The 19,197-nt window shown below is 39.8% G+C and overlaps 1 protein-coding gene across 2 annotated transcripts in view; it reads left to right on the forward strand.

Annotated features, from left to right (window-relative positions):
• The window catches only part of otud7a (OTU deubiquitinase 7A), a 117,714-nt gene that overhangs the window by 23,865 nt on the left and 74,652 nt on the right, over nt 1-19,197 (forward strand). Inside the window, exons 2-3 of one of the 2 annotated variants that reach the window (XM_061970363.2) lie at nt 9,557-9,686; nt 18,496-18,649. In XM_061970363.2, the coding sequence (XP_061826347.1) occupies nt 18,565-18,649 (85 nt within the window). In that variant the 5' untranslated portion in view covers nt 9,557-9,686; nt 18,496-18,564. The remainder of the gene's footprint in view (nt 1-9,556; nt 9,687-18,495; nt 18,650-19,197) is intronic. The other variant, XM_061970364.2, reaches the window with a different exon arrangement.

Here is a 19,197-nt window from a genome sequence, read left to right on the forward strand (position 1 = left end):
TACAGAAACACACTTGCACACTACTGTCCATTGAATCCCCTCAACTGTGTACAAAACGGTCTATTTTTTTGGCGAATTTATCATTCAATAAACCCGCTTCAGCAATTAAAACATATCTGACGTGGTACTGTCAAAATCAAAAGAATTGTAAAAAGTAAATGAAACATGAAAAAATAAAAAAATTGAATATTTGAACTCACAATTTGTAGCACCCATTCGACGCTGTATAAGCCAGTGGTACCGCTCGTAGTGAAAGTGGCGGGCAAACCATTACACCGCTTCCGGTGTCGGTCGACATCGTCTCACAAGATGTAGTTTCTCTTAAGTATCCTTCTTGAAAATGGCCTTGCAAATATATATCTGCCACCTAATCAACATTTTGCTCTGCTTCTTTGTGAGTACCGGCGAGTTTTCTGTGGCTTTCTATGGCTCGTATGGCTCCGGTGCCACTTCCTGTTTTTCGCAACTTGTGATTGGATACTCACTTGGGACTCCCAAGTGAGTATCCAATCACGGCGTAAGGCACTGACAACAACTCGTGATCTGATTGGCTATGGCCATTATCCATCAACTGTATGTGCCCGTTCACTTACAGTACACAGACGCCTGCATTGTTGATTCTGAATGTCCCGGGCAGGTTTCGTACAGCATGGCAACATAAGCTAGCTGAATTCTGATTGGATACAAACTCTAACTTAAAAACAACAGCACTGGAAGGAGCATAATATGACGTGAAGAGAATATGAATACGTTTAGATACTTAGGAAAAGTAAATTAAAAATTACTTTATTTTGTGTGGTGTTCGGGTCTGTGGGACCTGTTTTCCTTTTTTTATTAAAAGAAAAACGATACAATTAATTAATTTTTCAAACTGAGACTCACTGACTTTGGCTCATTTTATGTGAAGACCATGACCACACACCATACACCCCCCCCCTACACATTTCTATTACATATAAGATGTCCGGGTCCACTGGACCCGGGGCTAATAGAAGTGTGGAAATTGATGTTCTGTGTACACTCTTAGAAATAAGGGTTCTAAAAGGGTTCTTCTACAAGGGCTGAGGTTCTAACTGGAACCATTTGCTTCTGAAAAACCCTTTCCCGAAGAAAGGGTTTTTCAAGGGTTCTTGGTAACGCTAATGGTTCCAGTAAGAACCATTTTGATCCAGAGAACCCTTTAAAACCCCTTTTCTGAATAATTGGTTTTAAAAGGGTTCTCACTAACACTAAGGGTTCCAGAAAGAACTATTTTGATCCAGAGAACCGTTTTTGGAAGAAAGAGTTCTTCAGGGATTGTTGAAAGCATGGGTAAGATCCTGTGTCACCAGGGACATACTTCCTGATAACATTTGCCAATAATGGTGCCTATCTTTAAATAAATGTTTTTCTCATTAAAATGTTTTGAATGTTTGTTCAATGTCAACATGATAAATGACCACAATATAATATGAACTAAACTGATCTGTAGAATACAATATGGTTCTTTATAGAACCCTCAGAAGACAAGACGGTTATCGGTGAAAACCTTTGAAAAGGGATGTTTTTAGAACCCCCTGTGTCAGATCTAGATGAAACCCTTGAAACATGAAAGAGTTCTTTGTGGAACTCCCTGTGTGAGTTCTAGATGAAACCCTTGAAACTTGAAAGGGTTCTTAGTGGAACTCCCTGCATAGGTTCTAGATGAAACCCTTGACAAACGAAAGGGTTCTTAGTGGAACTCCCTGTGTATGTTCTAGATGAAACCCTTGAAATACGAAAGGGTTCTTAGTGGAACTCCCTGCGTGGGTTCTAGATGAAAGTCTTGAAATACAAAAGGGTTCTTAGTGGAACTCCCTGTGTGGGTTCTAGATGAAACCCTTGAAATACGAAAGGGTTCTTAGTGGAACTCCCTGCGTGGGTTCTAGAAGAAAGACTTGAAATACAAAAGGGTTCTTAGTGGAACTCCCTGTGTGGGTTCTAGATGAAACCCTTGAAATACGAAAGGGTTCTTAGTGGAACTCCCTGCGTGGGTTCTTTGTAGAACCTCTCATGGGGGGTTCTGGGTGGAACCTTACACACACAGTTCTAGGTAGAACCCTCCAAAAGGGTTCCAGGTGGAACCTTTATAAAAAGGTTCTACCTGGAGCCAAAAAGGGTTCTCCTATGAGGACGAGCCGAAGAACCATATATGGTTCTACTTAGCACTTTTATTTCTAAGAGTGTACCACACACACACACACACACACACACACACACACACACACACACACACACACAGCAGGCCTAGACAGGAGGAGGACAGAGTGTAGGTACACAGAACATCAGAGGGCCAAATGTGCGAGAAAATGAGAGCAGACAGTGTTGACAAACAATATTGCAACCTTGTGTGGGAACCGCAGGTGCAGAAACGCAAAAGAAGAATCCCTGTGGGATGCAGAAACTGGCAGAGAAATTTTCCGTGCAACGTTCATATTGTTGTTACTTGCGTTTGTGGGTCTGATGGTCCCACAATCAAACACTTTTATGTTAAAATACTGAACAGATAACATCTGTTCAGTATTTTAACATAAAAGTGTTTGATTGTGAGGCATTGAAAGCCAAAAAATGCTACGGGTCCATCAGACCCACAAACGCTGGCTGAGTAACAACAATATGAACATTACACAAAGGTTAATTATGATGATGATTTCTGGTTATTTATTTATCATTTATTATGTTAGGCCAGCAGAGAAGGCCTTGCTCGCCCTGACGGCACACCACTGATATATATCCATTCATACATTATATTACTTTAATTTATTTGTACGTAAAAAAAACACGTTGTGTTGTTAAGCTGTTGCGACTTGTATTTTATTTTGTCGTAGTACTAGTAGCGACTTCCTTGTTCAGTTAGTCAACTTCCTTTGTTTTTACTTTATCGAATTGCACATGCAAGTGGCGTTGAGGCCACATTGCAGCCTGTGCATGTTTTTACTGAAGTCTCACAAAGATCACATTTTATTTGCAGTGTAAACAGTCAGATGGAAAAATCTGATTTGGGCCACTTTGGCCTTCAGTGTAAATATAGTCATGGAGACAGAATGGGATGTCACCTTTTTGTCAAGACTTGGCCCTTGGGGTTTGTTTTTCCGGAAGGCAACGGAAAATTGGCGCGGGCAAGACGTGAGTGTGAGTACATGTTTAATATTCAAACTCAAAAAGCTCAAAAAGGTATAAACAAAAGGCGCTCACAGCAGAGGTAAAATAACTTGGCTATGAAAACAAAAGGCGCGCACAAAGGCGGAAAACTATGAACAAGAAACAAAAACTTACTTGGCATGGAACTGTGAACATGACACGAAGAAGAGTGATCATAAAGTGTGCAGAGCATAAATGTGGTTTCGCCAGGCTGACCAACAGAAAATGAAAAGCTTAAATAACACAGACATGATTAACAACAGGTGCGTGACTCAAAACGTGAAACAGGTGCGTGACATGACAGGTGCAAAAACTAATGGGTTGCTATGGTGACAAAACAAACAAAAGTGCACAAAAAGTCCAAAAACAAAACCGAACATGACTAAAACAAAACATGATCACACAGACATGACACTTTTTTGTTTTTGGTCAAGTTACTGTCCAATAACCATGATTTACACAGCTCATGAAAACTTCACCTATGTCTGATATCTTCTATAAATGAATGTGTTTCATCACTTTTCTCTTGACCATGCCGTACTAAAATAAGTACAGCAATGTAGCATAATTCCAAAAAGACAAATAATGCAAGAATAATAGATTTTCTCAATTCAAGCTATAAATATACCTGTAAGAATCTGCGGCCACAAACCTTCACCTTCACATGTATCTTCCTATAATGGAGACGAAGGCGTGCAAATATGAGTACAAGTCACCTCCCACTTGCTGCATCTCTCTGCCTTGCACGTGGGTGACTATTAACTCACTGCGCTTGGCTATGATGCCCATGTATATGCAGTGAATTTAGAGCAAAACAACAGGACATCGGAGGAAAAATAAAATCCTTCTCTTGGCTTTTGCTTTTGTCATTTTGCAGAGGCGGTAGTGCCATGTAGTCAAAGCAGCATGTGTTCATGCGTAGTGCGAGAGAGGTACATTTAATTTCATGTCGTCCATCATTTGCGAGTTCATGTGTTAGTGTTGCATGATTTAAACCTCAGTCCTTACAGGGTTGTGGATGACATGTAAAGAATGGCAATTTTGTGACCCACAGTGACTTGACTTAATGCAATCACTAACGTATGGGCTTCTCAGGAGAAAGCCGATAAGAGACGAACACTAATTGGCTGCAAGGTCATTTTCCCCAGTGGTCTTGGACCCAAATGCTTGTATTTGAACCTAAAGATTAAATGTACAACCTGTGGTCTTTTTTATGTTTTGAGAAGACAATGGCGTAGATTAGTGGTCCCCAACCACCGGGCCGTGGATCGATTGGTACCGGGCCGCACAAGAAATTTAAAGGGGAACATTATCACAATTTCAGAATTGTTAAAACCATTAAAAATCAGTTCCCAGTGGCTTATTATATTTTTCGAAGTTTTTTTCAAAATTTTACCCATCATGCAATATCCCTAAAAAAAGCTTCAAAGTGCCTGATTTTTAACCACCCGTCCATTTTCCTGTGACGTCACATAGTGAAGCCAACACAAACAAACATGGTGGAAAGAACAGCAAGCTATAGCGACATTAGCTCGGATTCAGACTCGGATTTCAGCGGTTTAAGCGATTCAACAGATTACGAATGTATTGAAACGGATGGTTGTAGTGTGGAGGCAGGTAGCGAAAACGAAATTGAAGAAGAAACTGAAGCTATTGAGCCATATCGGTTTGAACCGTATGCAAGCGAAACCGACGAAAACGACACGACAGCCAGCGACACGGGGGAAAGCGAGGACGAATTCGGCGATCGCCTTCTAACCAACGATTGGTATGTGTTTGTTTGGCATTAAAGGAAACTAACAACTATGAACTAGGTTTACAGCATATGAAATACATTTGGCAACGACATGCACTTTGAGAGTGCAGACAGCCCAATTTTCATCAATTAATATATTCTGTAGACATACCCTCATCCGCGCTCTTTTCCTGAAAGCTGATCTGTCCAGTTTTGGAGTTGATGTCAGCAGGCCAGGGAAGCTTGGGTCGATATTCTTCTCTTGATCATCTTCGGTGGCATAAGGGACGGTGTGAGCCATGACATCCAGGGGGTTTAGCTCGCTCGTCTGCGGGAACAAACTGCCGTCATTGCTTGCCATGCTAGCGAGGTCCTTTGTCCCTGAATTGCTCACACACTCCGGCAGATTCAATGGGGGTCTGGCGGCAGATTTCTTTGACTTTATCGTTGGAAATGCATCTGCTTTGAGTGTCGCAGGATATCCACACATTCTTGCCATCTCTGTCGTAGCATAGCTTTCGTCGGTAAAGTGTGCGGAACAAACGTCCAATTTCTTGCCACTTTCGCATCTTTGGGCCACTGGTGCAACTTGAATCCGTCCCTGTTCGTGTTGTTACACCCTCCGACAACACACCGACGAGGCATGATGTCTCCAAGGTACGGAAAACAGTCGAAAAAACTGAAAATAACAGAGCTGATTTGACTCGGTGTTTGAGAAAATGGCGGATTGCTTCCCGATGTGACGCCACGTTGTGACGTCATCGCTCCGAGAGCGAATATTAGAAAGGCGTTTAATTCGCCAAAATTCACCCATTTAGAGTTCGGAAATCGGTTAAAAAAATATATGGTCTTTTTTCTGCAACATCAAGGTATATATTGACGCTTACATAGGTCTGGTGATAATGTTCCCCTTTAAAAAAATATTTTTTATTTTATTTTTTTTAAATTAAATCAACATAAAAAACACAAGATACACTTACAAACAGTGCACCAACCCAAAAAACCTCCCACCCCCATTTACACTCATTCACACTCATTCGCACAAAAGGGTTGTTTCTTTCTGTTATTAATATTTCTGGTTCCTACATTATATATCAATATAGATCAATGCAGTCAGTAGGTATACAGTCCGTAAGCACACATGATTGTATTTTCTTATGACAAAAAAAAATCCATACAACACTTTTTTTTTTGACGATACCAAAATAATACCTTACTGTAGCCTTAATACCGTGATATTGTACCGTGACATTTTGACATTGTTACATCCCTAGTATTGACACATGCATGTGACTGCTATTGATGTTTTTCCATTGGCAAACCTTTGTCCTACAAACCACGAATTCTAGAACCTGGTCAATGCCACTTCCAAGCCATTGTATTTAAACAAAAAAATTATAACCGTATTATGTATGTCCTTTTATGGGTTCTGTCCAAAACATCAATTAATTTATGTTGGGTTCATTTAGATATAAGTCTTTATTTACACTTAAATTGGACTTTCAAAGCTGTCATAAGAATGGAACTCTCGACGAACCACTGCTCGTAAAGAGCTGAGAGCATATTCAATCTCGGCCCTTTCCACATTCCAAGACGAAAATACAGGTGACACTCATTCTTCTACATTTTTTGTTCTTTAACGTGTCTTGTTCCGACCGTTTTGCGCAGTAGAAAAGCAGCAATGGTTTAGAATATTGTTGTTTTTTTTTGCTTCTACGACAAATTTTGTGTCAACACATCAAATTTGTTGATCTAAACATGTCACATGACCTCTGCTGGTTGTGTGTCATTCACTGGAAGATAACATCCACAATAGTGACCCCTCCGTGCCTTAAGCAACATCAGCATGTTGACACATTGTTGTGTATAAGCAAAAGCTAGCGTTTCACTTTTTCTAACCAGGTTTGTGTTGTTTTCTCATGCATGTCGGCATTTTGTTGAGTGAACAGTGATGATTCTGTCCAATGAATACGATTGGGCTGATGGACTGTAAAATGGCAAAGATTTCACCATGCTTTATACCTACCGTATTTTTCGGACCATAGGGCGCATTGCCGATGAGCGGGTTGAGTCAGGTCTATTTTCATACAAAAGGTGCACCGGATTTTAAGGCGCATTAAAGGGGTCATATTATGATTTTTTTTCTAAATGCAAAATACTTCCTTGTGGTCTACATAACATGTAATGGTGGTTCTTTGGTCAAAATGTTGCTTAGATTATGTTTTACAGACCATTTTCTAGTAGCTTTCTGAGCATCTCTTCAAGATGCGCCGTTTTGTGGGCGGTCTTATTTACGTGGCTCACCTTTGACAGCGTCTTCTCCCCGTCATCTTTGTTGTAGCGGTGGAGCGTGCAAGGACGGGAGTGGAAGAAGTGTCAAAAGATGGAGCTAACGGTTTCAATGACATTCAGACTTTACTTCAATCAAGCAGCATCTTCTCATCCGTGGCTCAATAATGCCGGGAATGTGTCCCGTGAAAAACCGTCCGACCGTAACCCTCTAATAACTACAGTTTCGTGTGTGGATTATGTAAACCAGGGGTGCTCACACTTTTTCTGCAGGCGAGCTACTTTTCAATTGATCAAGTCGTGGGGATCTACCTCATTCATATATATAATTTATATTTACTTATTCATGAAATATATGTTTTTGGTAACAAGTTAAAGGTGTTTAATGATAATGCAAGCATGTTTAACACATATAGTTAATATTGTTAAAAAATTAAAGGTGTTTAATGATAATACAAGTATGTTTAATACATATAGTTAATATTGTTAACAAGTTAAAGGTGTTTAAAGATAATGCAAGCATGTTTAACACATATAGTTAATATTGTTAATAAGTTAAAGGTGTTTAAAGATAATACAAGCATGTTTAACACATATAGTTAATATTGTTAATAAGTTAAAGGTGTTTAAAGATAATACAAGCATGTTTAACACATATAGTTAATATTGTTAATAAGTTAAAGGTGTTTAAAGATAATGCAAGCATGTTTAACACATATAGATTCCTTTCTTTCATGAAGACAAGAATATAAGTTGGTGTATTACCTGATTCTGATGACTTGCATTGATTGGAATCAGACAGTGGTGCTGATAATGTCCGCATTTTCGAATGGAGGAGAAAAAAAGTCCTCCTTTCTGTCCAATACCACATGAAAGTGGTTGGTTTTTGGCATCTTATTTGTCCAGCTTCCGTACTCCTTTGTATACACTTTACAAGAAATACATTGTCGGCAAACTCCGTAGCTTGCTAGCTTGTGCACGCCAGCTTTCTGAGACTCTTATTTTGTTAGCGCAACTGTGCAACTGTGCAGTCGGTCTTTGGAGTTTTGACGACAGGTACGGTGCCAGAGTCTGTTGAAATAAAGTGTTTCCCGCCTTCCAGTCGGTAATTTTAATGAGCTGGCAGCAGCCAGCGTCATCTCAGAAGACCCTCGGGTGCCGTGAATGTCAATCAAGTGACGAAAGTGACGTCATAGTGAAGATTTATGATCGCTCATTTTTAGAACTATTTTTTTAATGCCTGGCCGGTGATCGACTGACACACCCTCCGAGATCGACCGGTAGCTCGCGATCGACGTAATGAGCACCCCTGATGTAAACCCACTACAGTTTTTAGCGCTTTGATAGCTATTTTACTGACAGACGTAAGTAAGAACTTTATAATAGAAATGGCAACAGCGGAAGATGAATGTCCCATAACAAGAAGATAGAGAAAAAGAAGAAGCTTATCGACTACGGTGTCATCACGGACAACAATGGCGGACCCGCGCAAATTTTCAGTACTTATGCAGATCCCAAATACAGATCAGCAGGTAGAAGGTAAGAAAAAGTTGGTTTTGCGTAATATTGCGAAACAAAACGCCAGATATTGTCTGCTAATAGGTGCCATTTTGCGGTGCTTATACACACACCATAATAATACTCGTATGTTTAATCAAGCGGTGCAGCTTCACAGTTTACCGAAGTCGTACTAAAACATTTTGACAGATTTTTGAGTTCCGTGTGTAATGTTCTATATTCTCAATGGAACATTTAAAGTTTTGGTGTTGTTTACTGGCGTCATCTTGCAGTTTACACGTATCTCTAATGTGTGACTGATCGCACTTATCATTACACCATGTACCAAATAAAATAGCTTCGAGGTCGGTAAGCACAACCAGAATTATGCCGTACATTAGGCGCACCGGGTTATAAGGTGCACTGTCAATTTTTGAGAAAATGCAAGGATTTTAAGTGTGCCTTATAGTCCGAAAAATACGGTACTTAGTACAATTTTGAATTTAATCACCTAACTTTGAACCAGTTTGAACCACTAATACACATGGCATTACATGTGCACTAAACACCTTCGGTCTCTGTCAGTAGCCGTACTACAGTTGTTTTTTTGATCATAGGAATCAACAAAAAAATGCATTATTGTGATTTTACAGCTGCTGACAAGCAATGAGACACATATAGCATTGCAACTCCCTTTGTTCCTACTGTGAACAACTGAAATGACTGCAATTGTTTCCCAAAGATCAGAGCAATACTCACTTGATACGAATAATAGTTCGACTGTAATGTTTCCATTTGGTGTTTTTTTTTTGTCTTACCACAGCATGAAAAACTTACAGAGGTTTATGGTTTCCTGTATTGTTGCGTGTATTTCAGGGTTCTTTGCGTCCCCACTGTCTTACTCCGCTTCGGGCCCTGTGAAGTCATGGACTAGAACTCCGTCTGGTCCCGACAGTCCCACGGTCATCTGATGGCTTGTCATCAAACCTCAGCAAAAATACAGAAAGTAAGTTTGATCTCTTCAAAAATTCTGCTCCGAGTAGAACAGCACTGACATCAATGACAGCCATTGGACTCTTAAAGTGTACAGTATTCTCAGTGATACTTTTTTTATTTTTTTATTGCCGATAAATCTCACGACAAACCGCAGATCTGTACTGCATTGATTGCATTTTCAAGTAGTAAAAAGGAATGAGACTATCTTTATGGTTGTTGCAACAACGCTCACACTCCTATGACAGGCTTGACTCATATAACGCCTCATTAGTACTCTTCTCAGTTAAACACACAAAGCCTGTAAGATAAATCTAGTGGGGAAGTAGATACAGGCCACAACATTAGGCACACCTGTATAGTCTAATGCAGGTTCTGCGTTGTGTTAACTACAACAGCCACAGTCAATAAATAAAAGACAAAATAGATACTAGGCTAATAGTTTAATTCCAAGCGTGTCCATTGTTAAGTGAAAAAAATTGATTTTCAATACCATTTTAATGCACTTTTACATTCCTGTTTGAATATTACGTTACACATTATCACGATCCTAAACTTGGAAAACCTTCTGCATTGTGATTGTATTATATTTTATATTTGTTCTATGTGTTTATGGTTCTTGATTTTGTACTCTAACTAGCTCTGGTTCAAGTGGAATTTCTTGATTTTGTAATCTAACTAGCTGTGGTTCAAGTGAAATACAGTTTTACATACTAGAAACCAACCTGTAAGTACCTTGAAATCTATTAACAGGGATTTATTTTCCTTGTAGGTCCAACTTATAAATGCAACAGTAGTAGTGAAGTGCTTCTTTTGTTTATTTCTTTTTTTAGTTCTCTAAAATGCCTTATGTATGACAGGCAAAATGTTTCAACGGAATGACGGACTCCCACCCACACGGTTATCATGTCAGATGTGGAACATGTAGTCGGTTGTTTCTGAGTCACAGTTACCTCCTACAGTGGGGGGGGGGGGGGACTGTTGTGAACATGGCTGCTCTTAAAGGGAAACTGCACTTTTTTTTATGTTTTCCATGTCATTCACAGTCCCTATGTAAGACAAGAATACAAATGTTTTTCTTTGTTTTATCATACCTGCCAACTACTCCGGTTTTCCTGTAATTAGTACGGTTTTCATCAACCGGGTTACGGTTGCAGTGATAAAAAATAGGGTTTTTCATTAATTAAATTTTTTTTTTTTTTTTAAAGTTTTATTCACGAAATCGCGTAACAACAATGACAATCGACACTGCTTCCCGTAACTTCCTATCGAGCCATTCCGAATGCCATGCGCGAGGCTATTTATAGCACCGCTGCCAAGCACGAGGCCATTGTTTCCAAACGAGCGAACGATCATGGAATCAGCCGGAGAAAAATCGCATACGAGTCTTAAACCGAAAAGAAAACTGCAGTCATTCCGTGAAGAATATTCAAAAGCCTATCCGGGAATAATTATCCGTTCCAAAAAGGGTGAAAACTACGCGAATTGCACCTTGTGCAGACAATATTTTTCGATCGGACACGGAAGAATTAGTGATGTAAAAGACCACGTTGGGACAAAAAAACACAAGTCTAATGCCGTTGCTAGCGATACAAGTGGAAAACTTTCAACGTTTTTCGTCGCCCAAACAGATTCTTTGGATGTGATAAATGCCGAAGTTTTATTTACGGAGGCAATAATTGAGCAAACAAAAAGGTAATGACACCAATGTTATCTATTGGAATTGTTTAGTACTGTTATACTGTTAAAAGTGTTTATACTATTTATGCTTTCAAGTCCAAGTTGAAGAAATCTTGTTAAATGTTGACAGCATAACTACCAAAATACAGAAGTATTTCCTTAATATTTTTGCAGTGCTATTTCTGTTGAAAAGTTCAAATGATTACATTAGAGATGTGATGTGCCACTTTTCAAGTGTCTGATGGCTTAAATTAATTTTCATTAATTTTTCATATTTTGAATTCTTTTGAAAGGCTTACAAAAAAACTACATTTGAATTGTAATTCCATGCTATTGACAGGACTATTAATTTTAATGAAGTTAGCTTACCATGTTTACAGTATGATAATTGTGATAGAAATGTGAATTTTAGGCACAGAATATTTTTTACAATTGAACAAGGCAGTAGATTATACAAGCTTGGACAGAAAGTTAATAATGACACCAATTTTTTTTTTTATGGAATTGTTTAGTACTGTTTTACCATTTGTTTACTGTAAAAAGTGTTTACACTGTTTATACTTTCAATTAACAAATTGAAGTCTTGTGAAAGGTTGACAGGATAACTGGCATTAACTGTCAAAATAATTTCAAGTTAGTTTACAGAATAAACATGTCAATCAACCCATATTATTTTTGCTGTAATATTTTTGTTTTGAAAAGTCACTGTGACTGATAGAAAAGTGATGGTTTTAGCAACATTTTAACCTGTCTGAATGCTAATAATCATTTTGCGTCGGGGGGTGAAGGAACCCCCCACCAGGACTTTGTCCTGGACCTACCGGGGCCTGCGGCCCCTGGACCCTGGCTACTAGGTTTTTCTGATTTCAAAAGTTGGCAGTTATGTTTTATGCATTCAAATGTTGTAATATACTACAAGTACAAGGTGACTATCAATAAAGCTCATGTATTGCGCCCATAATGCCCTCTAAAAAACATCCAAAAACCGCCAACAATGCTCCATTTAAGTGTCGTGACCCACGTATTAACCAAATATTAGCGACATTATTAGTCCAAGAGTTAATAACACTGAGGAACTACTTTTAGTGGCGCCGTGATCACAGAGGTAGGTGTGACATGTGGAATGTTTTTAATGCATTCAATGTTTTCCTACAAAGTGTCAATGTTGCATTGGGTAATACCTCCTAAATGCTTGAAATTGATCAATTCCATATTTAACCATATTTTTCTTTTTTATTAAAGGGGAACATTATCACAATTTGAGAAGGGTTAAAACCATTAATAATCAGTTCCCAGTGGCTTATTTTGTTTTTCGAAGTTTTTTTCAAAATTTTACCCATCACGCAATATCCCTAAAAAAAGCTTCACAGTGCCTGATTTTAACCATCGTTATATACACCCGTCCATTTTCCTGTGACGTCACATAGTGATGCCAACACAAACAAACATGGCGCATAGAACAGCAAGCTATAGCGACATTAGCTCGGATTCAGACTCGGATTTCAGCGGCTTAAGCGATTCAACAGATTACGCATGTATTGAAACGGATGATTGTAGTGTGGAGGCAGGTAGCGAAAACCAAATTGAAGAAGAAACTGAAGCTATTGAGCCATATCGGTTTGAACCGTATGCAAGCGAAACCGACGAAAACGACACGACAGCCAGCGACACGGGAGAAAGCGAGGACGAATTCGGCGATCGCCTTCTAACCAACGATTGGTATGTGTTTGTTTGGCATTAAAGGAAACTAACAACTATGAACTAGGTTTACAGCATATGAAATACATTTGGCAACAACATGCACTTTGAGAGTGCAGACAGCCCAATTTTCATCAATTAATATATTCTGTAGACATACCCTCATCCGCGCTCTTTTCCTGAAAGCTGATCCGTCCAGTTTTGGAGTTGATGTCAGCAGGCCAGGGAAGCTAGGGTCGATATTCTTCTCTTGATCATCTTCGGTGGCATAAGGGACGGTGTGAGCCAAGACATCCAAGGGGTTTAGCTCGCTCGTCTGCGGGAACAAACTGCCGCTATTGCTTGTCGTGCTACCGAGGTTCTTTGTCCCTGAATTGCTCACACACTCCGGCAGATTCAATGGGGGTCTGGCGGCAGATTTCTTTGACTTTATGGTTGGAAATGCATCTGCTTTGAGTGTCGCAGGATATCCACACATTCTTGCCATCTCTGTCGTAGCATAGCTTTCGTCGGTAAAGTGTGCGGAACAAATGTCCAATTTCTTGCCACTTTCGCATCTTTGGGCCACTGGTGCAACTTGAATCCGTCCCTGTTCGTGTTGTTACACCCTCCGACAACACACCGACGAGGCATGATGTCTCCAAGGTACGGAAAACAGTCGAAAAAACGGAAAATAACAGAGCTGATTTGACTCGGTGTTTGTAATGTGTTTGAGAAAATGGCGGATTGCTTCCCGATGTGATGTCACAACGTGACGTCATCGCTCCGAGAGCGAATAATAGAAAGGTGTTTAATTCGCCAAAATTCACCCATTTAGAGTTCGGAAATCGGTTAAAAAAATATATGGTCTTTTTTCTGCAACATCAAGGTATATATTGACGCTTACATAGGTCTGGTGATAATGTTCCCCTTTAAACACAATACATGGATTTGCTTGCCTTCAATTGTATATATCGTATTTTTCGGACCATAAGGCACACCGGATTATAAGGCGCACTGCCGATGAGCGGGTCTATTCAGGTCTATTTTCATACAAAAGGCACAAGGGATTATAAGGCGCATTAAAGGGGTCATATTATGATTTTTTTTCTAAATGTAAAAGACTTCCTTGTGGTCTACATAACATGTAATGGTGGTTCTTAGGTCAAAATGTTGCATAGTTTATGTTTACAGATCGGGATGGTAGTGGAAGAAGTGTCAAAAGATGGAGCTAACTTATTTAATGACATTCAGACTTTACTTCAATCAATAACGAAGCAGCATCTCCTCATCAGGAAACAATAACATATGTCAAATGTGTCCCGTGAAAAACCATCCGACCGGAACTCTCTAATAACTAAAGTTGAATAATGTAAACTCACTACACCGGTATGTTTTAGCGCTTTCATGGCGAGTTTACTGACAGATATAAGTAAGAACTTTACACTACTTTATATTAGAAATGGCAACAGCGGAGGATGAATGTCCCATAACAAGAAGATAGAGGAAAAACAAGAAGCTTATCAACTATGGTGTCGGCACGGACTACAAAGGCAGTTTTTTTAGGATTTATGCAGATCCGAAATACAGATCAGCAATTACCAGAAGGTAAGAAAAGTTACTTTCGCATAATATTGCGAAACAAAACGCCAGATAATATGTCTTACCTTATACATACACCATAATAATACTCCTATGTTGAAGCACAGTACAGTCCATCAAGCGGTGCGGCTTCATAGCTTACCAAAGTCGTACTAAAACATTTTGATAGATTTTTGTGTGCCGTGTGTAGTTCTATATTTTCAATGGAACATATAAAATGTTGGTGTTGTTTACTTACTACCATGAATTGATTTACGTGGACCCCGACTTAAACAAGTTGAAAAACTTATTCGGGTGTTACCATTTTGTGGTCAATTGTACGGAATATTTACTGAACTGTGCAATCTACTAATAAAAGTTTCAATCAATCAATCAAACTTGAGTCCTATTGCCATCATAGAGCAGTCTACACATATCTCTTATGTTTGACTGCCATCTACCGGCCACACTTATCATTACATCGTGTACCATATAAAATTGCTTCGAGGTCGGTAAGCAAAACCAGAATGATTGCGTACATTTGGCGCACCGGGTTATAAGGCGCACTGTCGAGCTTTGAGGGGAAAAAAGGATTTTAAGTGCGCTTTATAGTCCGGAAAATACGGTAATTGCTTTTTAGATACACTGATATTAAGTCTAAATTAATTGTGTTCTTCATGGCGTTTTTGAAAATGCAGCAATTTTTTCCTCAGATTTTTTAACTATCTTTGAAGTGTTTTGTCAAGAGGATTATTTGTGGTATGCACATTTTCAGAATGTGCTTGTTCTATTTTGGGCCAAAGTAAGTAAAAAACTGCCAAATTTATATGCCTATTTCAAAAGGCCACGGCCCCCTGACACCCCTTCTCAACTGTCTATGCGACGTCAAGGCTTGGTTAGCCCAGAATTTTTTAATAATGAATGAGGGAAAAACTGAAATTTTAGTGTTTGGTCCGGCCCTCACTGACTTGGGACCATTGCAAAATTATGTGCGTCCCAAAGTCACCAGCCTTGGCGTCACTATAGGCAGCGATTTTAAACATGACAAACAAGTCAATGGCGTTTTAAAATCGTGTTTTTATCATCTTCGTCTTTTAGCAAAGGTAAAACCGTTTTCATCTTTTAACCTTTTTGAACAAGTCGTGCATGCTTTTATTTCAAGTCGCCTGGACTACTGCAATGCACTTTATGCTGGCATTAGCCAAAAAGCTCTCTCCCGGTTGCAGTTAGTCCAGAATGCGGCAGCACGCCTTTTAACAGGGGCCAGGAGACGCCAGCATATAACCCCAATCCTTGAGAGTTTGCACTGGCTCCCTGTTCATTTTAGAATTGATTTTAAAACCTTGCTGTTTGTTTTTAAAGCTTTACATGGACTGGGACCTCAGTATATCTCGGACCTCATCCAAACTTACAATCCTGCGCGCGCTCTGAGGTCCGAGAGCCAGCTCCAGCTCGTGGTGTCCAAGACGAGACTTAAAACCAGGGGAGACAGGGCCTTCTCTGTGGTCGGCCCTAAGCTCTGGAACACTCTGCCCCTCCATGTTCGAACTGCTCCCACAGTGGAGTGTTTTAAGTCTCGTCTTAAGACCAGAGGTGGGTAGTAACGCGCTACATTTACTCCGTTACATCTACTTGAGTAACTTTTGGGATAAATTGTACTTCTAAGAGTAGTTTTAATGCAACATACTTTTACTTTTACTTGAGTATATTTAAAGAGAAGAAACGCTACTTTTACTCCGCTACTTTTATCTACATTCAGCTCGCTACTAATTTTAATCGATCTGTTAATGCACGCTTTGTTTGTTTTGGTCTGTCAGACAGACCTTCATAGTGCCTGCGTTTCAACAAATACAGTCACTGGTGACGTTCACTCCGTTCCACCAATCAGATGCAGTCACTGGTGACGTTGGACCAATCAAACAGAGCCAGGGGTCACATGACCTGACTTAAACAAGTTGAAAAACGTATTCGGGTGTTATCATTTAGTGGTCAATTGTACGGAATATGTACTGTACTGTGCAATCTACTAATAAAAGTTCCAATCAATCAATCAAAAGTGTGAAGGAAAAAAGACCCTTTTTTATTTCAACCGTACATCCCGTCAAAAGCCTAAAGACTGACTGCACAGTTCCTGTCTTCACAATAAAAGTGCCGCTCCATCGCGCCTGCGCTTTCAAAATAAGAGTCTCCGAAAGCCAGTGCAAACAAGCTAGCAAGCTAGCAAGCTACGGAGTTTGCCGCCAATGTATTTCTTGTAAAGTGTATAAAAACGAATATGGAAGCTGGACAAATAAGAAGCCAAAAACCAACCACTTTCATGTGGTATTAGACAGAAAGGAGGAACTTTTTTTCTCCTCCATTTGAAAACGTGGACGTTATCAGCACTACTGTCTGATTACAATCAATGCAAGTCATCAGAATCAGGTAATACACCAACTTATATTCTTGTTTTCATGAAAGAAAGGAATCTATATGTGTTAAACATGCATGTATATTCATTAAAACACCTTTAACATGTAAACAAAAACGGCAAAATAAATACATATAAATTATATACTGTATATATCAATGTATGTATATATATATGTGTATATATATGTGTGTGTGTGTATATATATATATATATATATATATATATATATATATATATATATGTATATATGTGTGTGTGTATGTTACCCAACAGTTACTCAGTACTTGAGTAGTTTTTTCACAACATGCTTTTTACTTTTACTCAAGTAAATATTTGGGTGACTACTCCTTACTTTTACTTGAGTAATAAATCTCTAAAGTAACAGTACTCTTACTTGAGTACAATTTCTGGCTACTCTACCCACCTCTGCTTAAGACCCACTTTTATTCTCTGGCTTTTAACACTACGTGAGTTGTGTGGTCCTCTGTTGTTTAAAATGTTGCTTTCTATTTACTGTTTTAATTGGTTTTACCCTTTGAAATGGTTTTTAATCATATTTATTTTATATTGTTTTTAATTGTGTTTAATATTGTTGTGCAGCACTTTGGAAACATTTTGTTGTTTAAATGTGCTATATAAATAAAGTGGATTGGATTGGATTGAAAAGAAAACAACCTGAAGTTGTCGAAGTTGTATTTTTAATTTATTATGTCATGATTTTACCCGTCCGGCCCCTGAGCTAAAACGAGTTCGACACCCCTGATCTGAAGTAACTGAGAGGACATTTTGAAGCCAAGATGATTGGTGGGTTGAAATGTCATGCGGACCGTGGCATAGTGACCGACTGCCAACGCAGGCACGAGCCCTTCCAGTAAGCTGCAGCTCCTCCTCGGTCAAAGCTCCAGCAACCTCTGCTTTGTACCCAGAAGCATGTTGTTGTTGTTGTTGTTGCTGCTGCAGACCTGTGGGGGTTTGTTTCTCTCTGCTCTCTGACCTCCTCCCCCCCCCTCCACGCCAGAGGAATGAAAGTTATGCATGAACTCATTCATTCCGCAAAACGAGGGCGGGAACGCTTCTCAATAGCGTTGTTTGTGACCGAGCAAGACTATTGACCACGAGGGATTAGGTGGCTGTGTTTCTACCACGTAAACATGCTCTCTTGGTAAGTAGAGCAGTGATGCGGTTGAAGATATTCAATCACAGCCAGGAGCGCACAGAGGCAGGAAGAGAGTTGGCATTGTTGTGATTACAGGCGGAGCGCCAGAGGCTTTTGGAAACGGGCAGGTGTGTCCTGGATACGACCTCTGGCTGTGACTTTGTTGATATTAAATCTGTGAGACTGGGTGTTCTGTTATGACTGTGAGTAAGATGAGGCGGAGCGCCGCTCCCACTTGCTCGACCCCAGCACTTTTAAAGTTGGGATGCAACAAGTTGTATTCTAAAACATCTTTTTTTTTCATGTCTTCATCAGATGAGAACGTGAAGGCTGGCGTCCACCAAGGCCTCCGCTGCACCTTGGGCAGCGCACACACATGATCACATGACTCTGGACATGGACGCGGTCCTGTCAGACTTTGTTCGGTCCACGGGGGCAGAACCTGGTCTGGCAAGAGACCTGCTGGAAGGTAAGAGACTACTGATAACGACTAACAAGGAGTGGGTGGTCCGGTTGATGGTCTACTCCCTGATGTGGGCTGGGTTCTGAGATTAGGAGTTGGGAGAGGACATGAGGTGGAAAAAGGAGCAGAAAGGAGACAAAAGGAAGGGAGGGAAAGACAGGGGCTCACAACAGAGGGCCAGGCCACTGATTTAGAAGCCGCGGTGACGTTTTTACGAGAACTCTCCCAAGAGACGGCTTTGTGTGCGTTCACTGGGTCGCATTGAGGAGCCAGGCGCTACTGGCATGTAAGCTTAACTCACTTAGCCACATTGAACACAACAAAACACTGGAGTGCAAAAGTTCACAAGCCAACAGAAATATGGGGCATGGTTAGTGAGATCGGCGCCAGTGTCCTGAGTAAATAGAAATTAAAGAATGAAGTTCAGATCAGATGTAGTATGTTCTGGACAGAGACAAATACAGTATTTGTTTCTTCTGTGAATGAGTATTTTGCTGATTAAAAATATAGTGACAAGAAATTGAACACTGGACACAGAATGTATGTTTTGAACG

The sequence above is a fragment of the Nerophis lumbriciformis genome, linkage group LG10, assembly GCF_033978685.3.
Source record: "Nerophis lumbriciformis linkage group LG10, RoL_Nlum_v2.1, whole genome shotgun sequence".
NCBI classification, from domain to species: Eukaryota; Metazoa; Chordata; class Actinopteri; order Syngnathiformes; family Syngnathidae; genus Nerophis; species Nerophis lumbriciformis.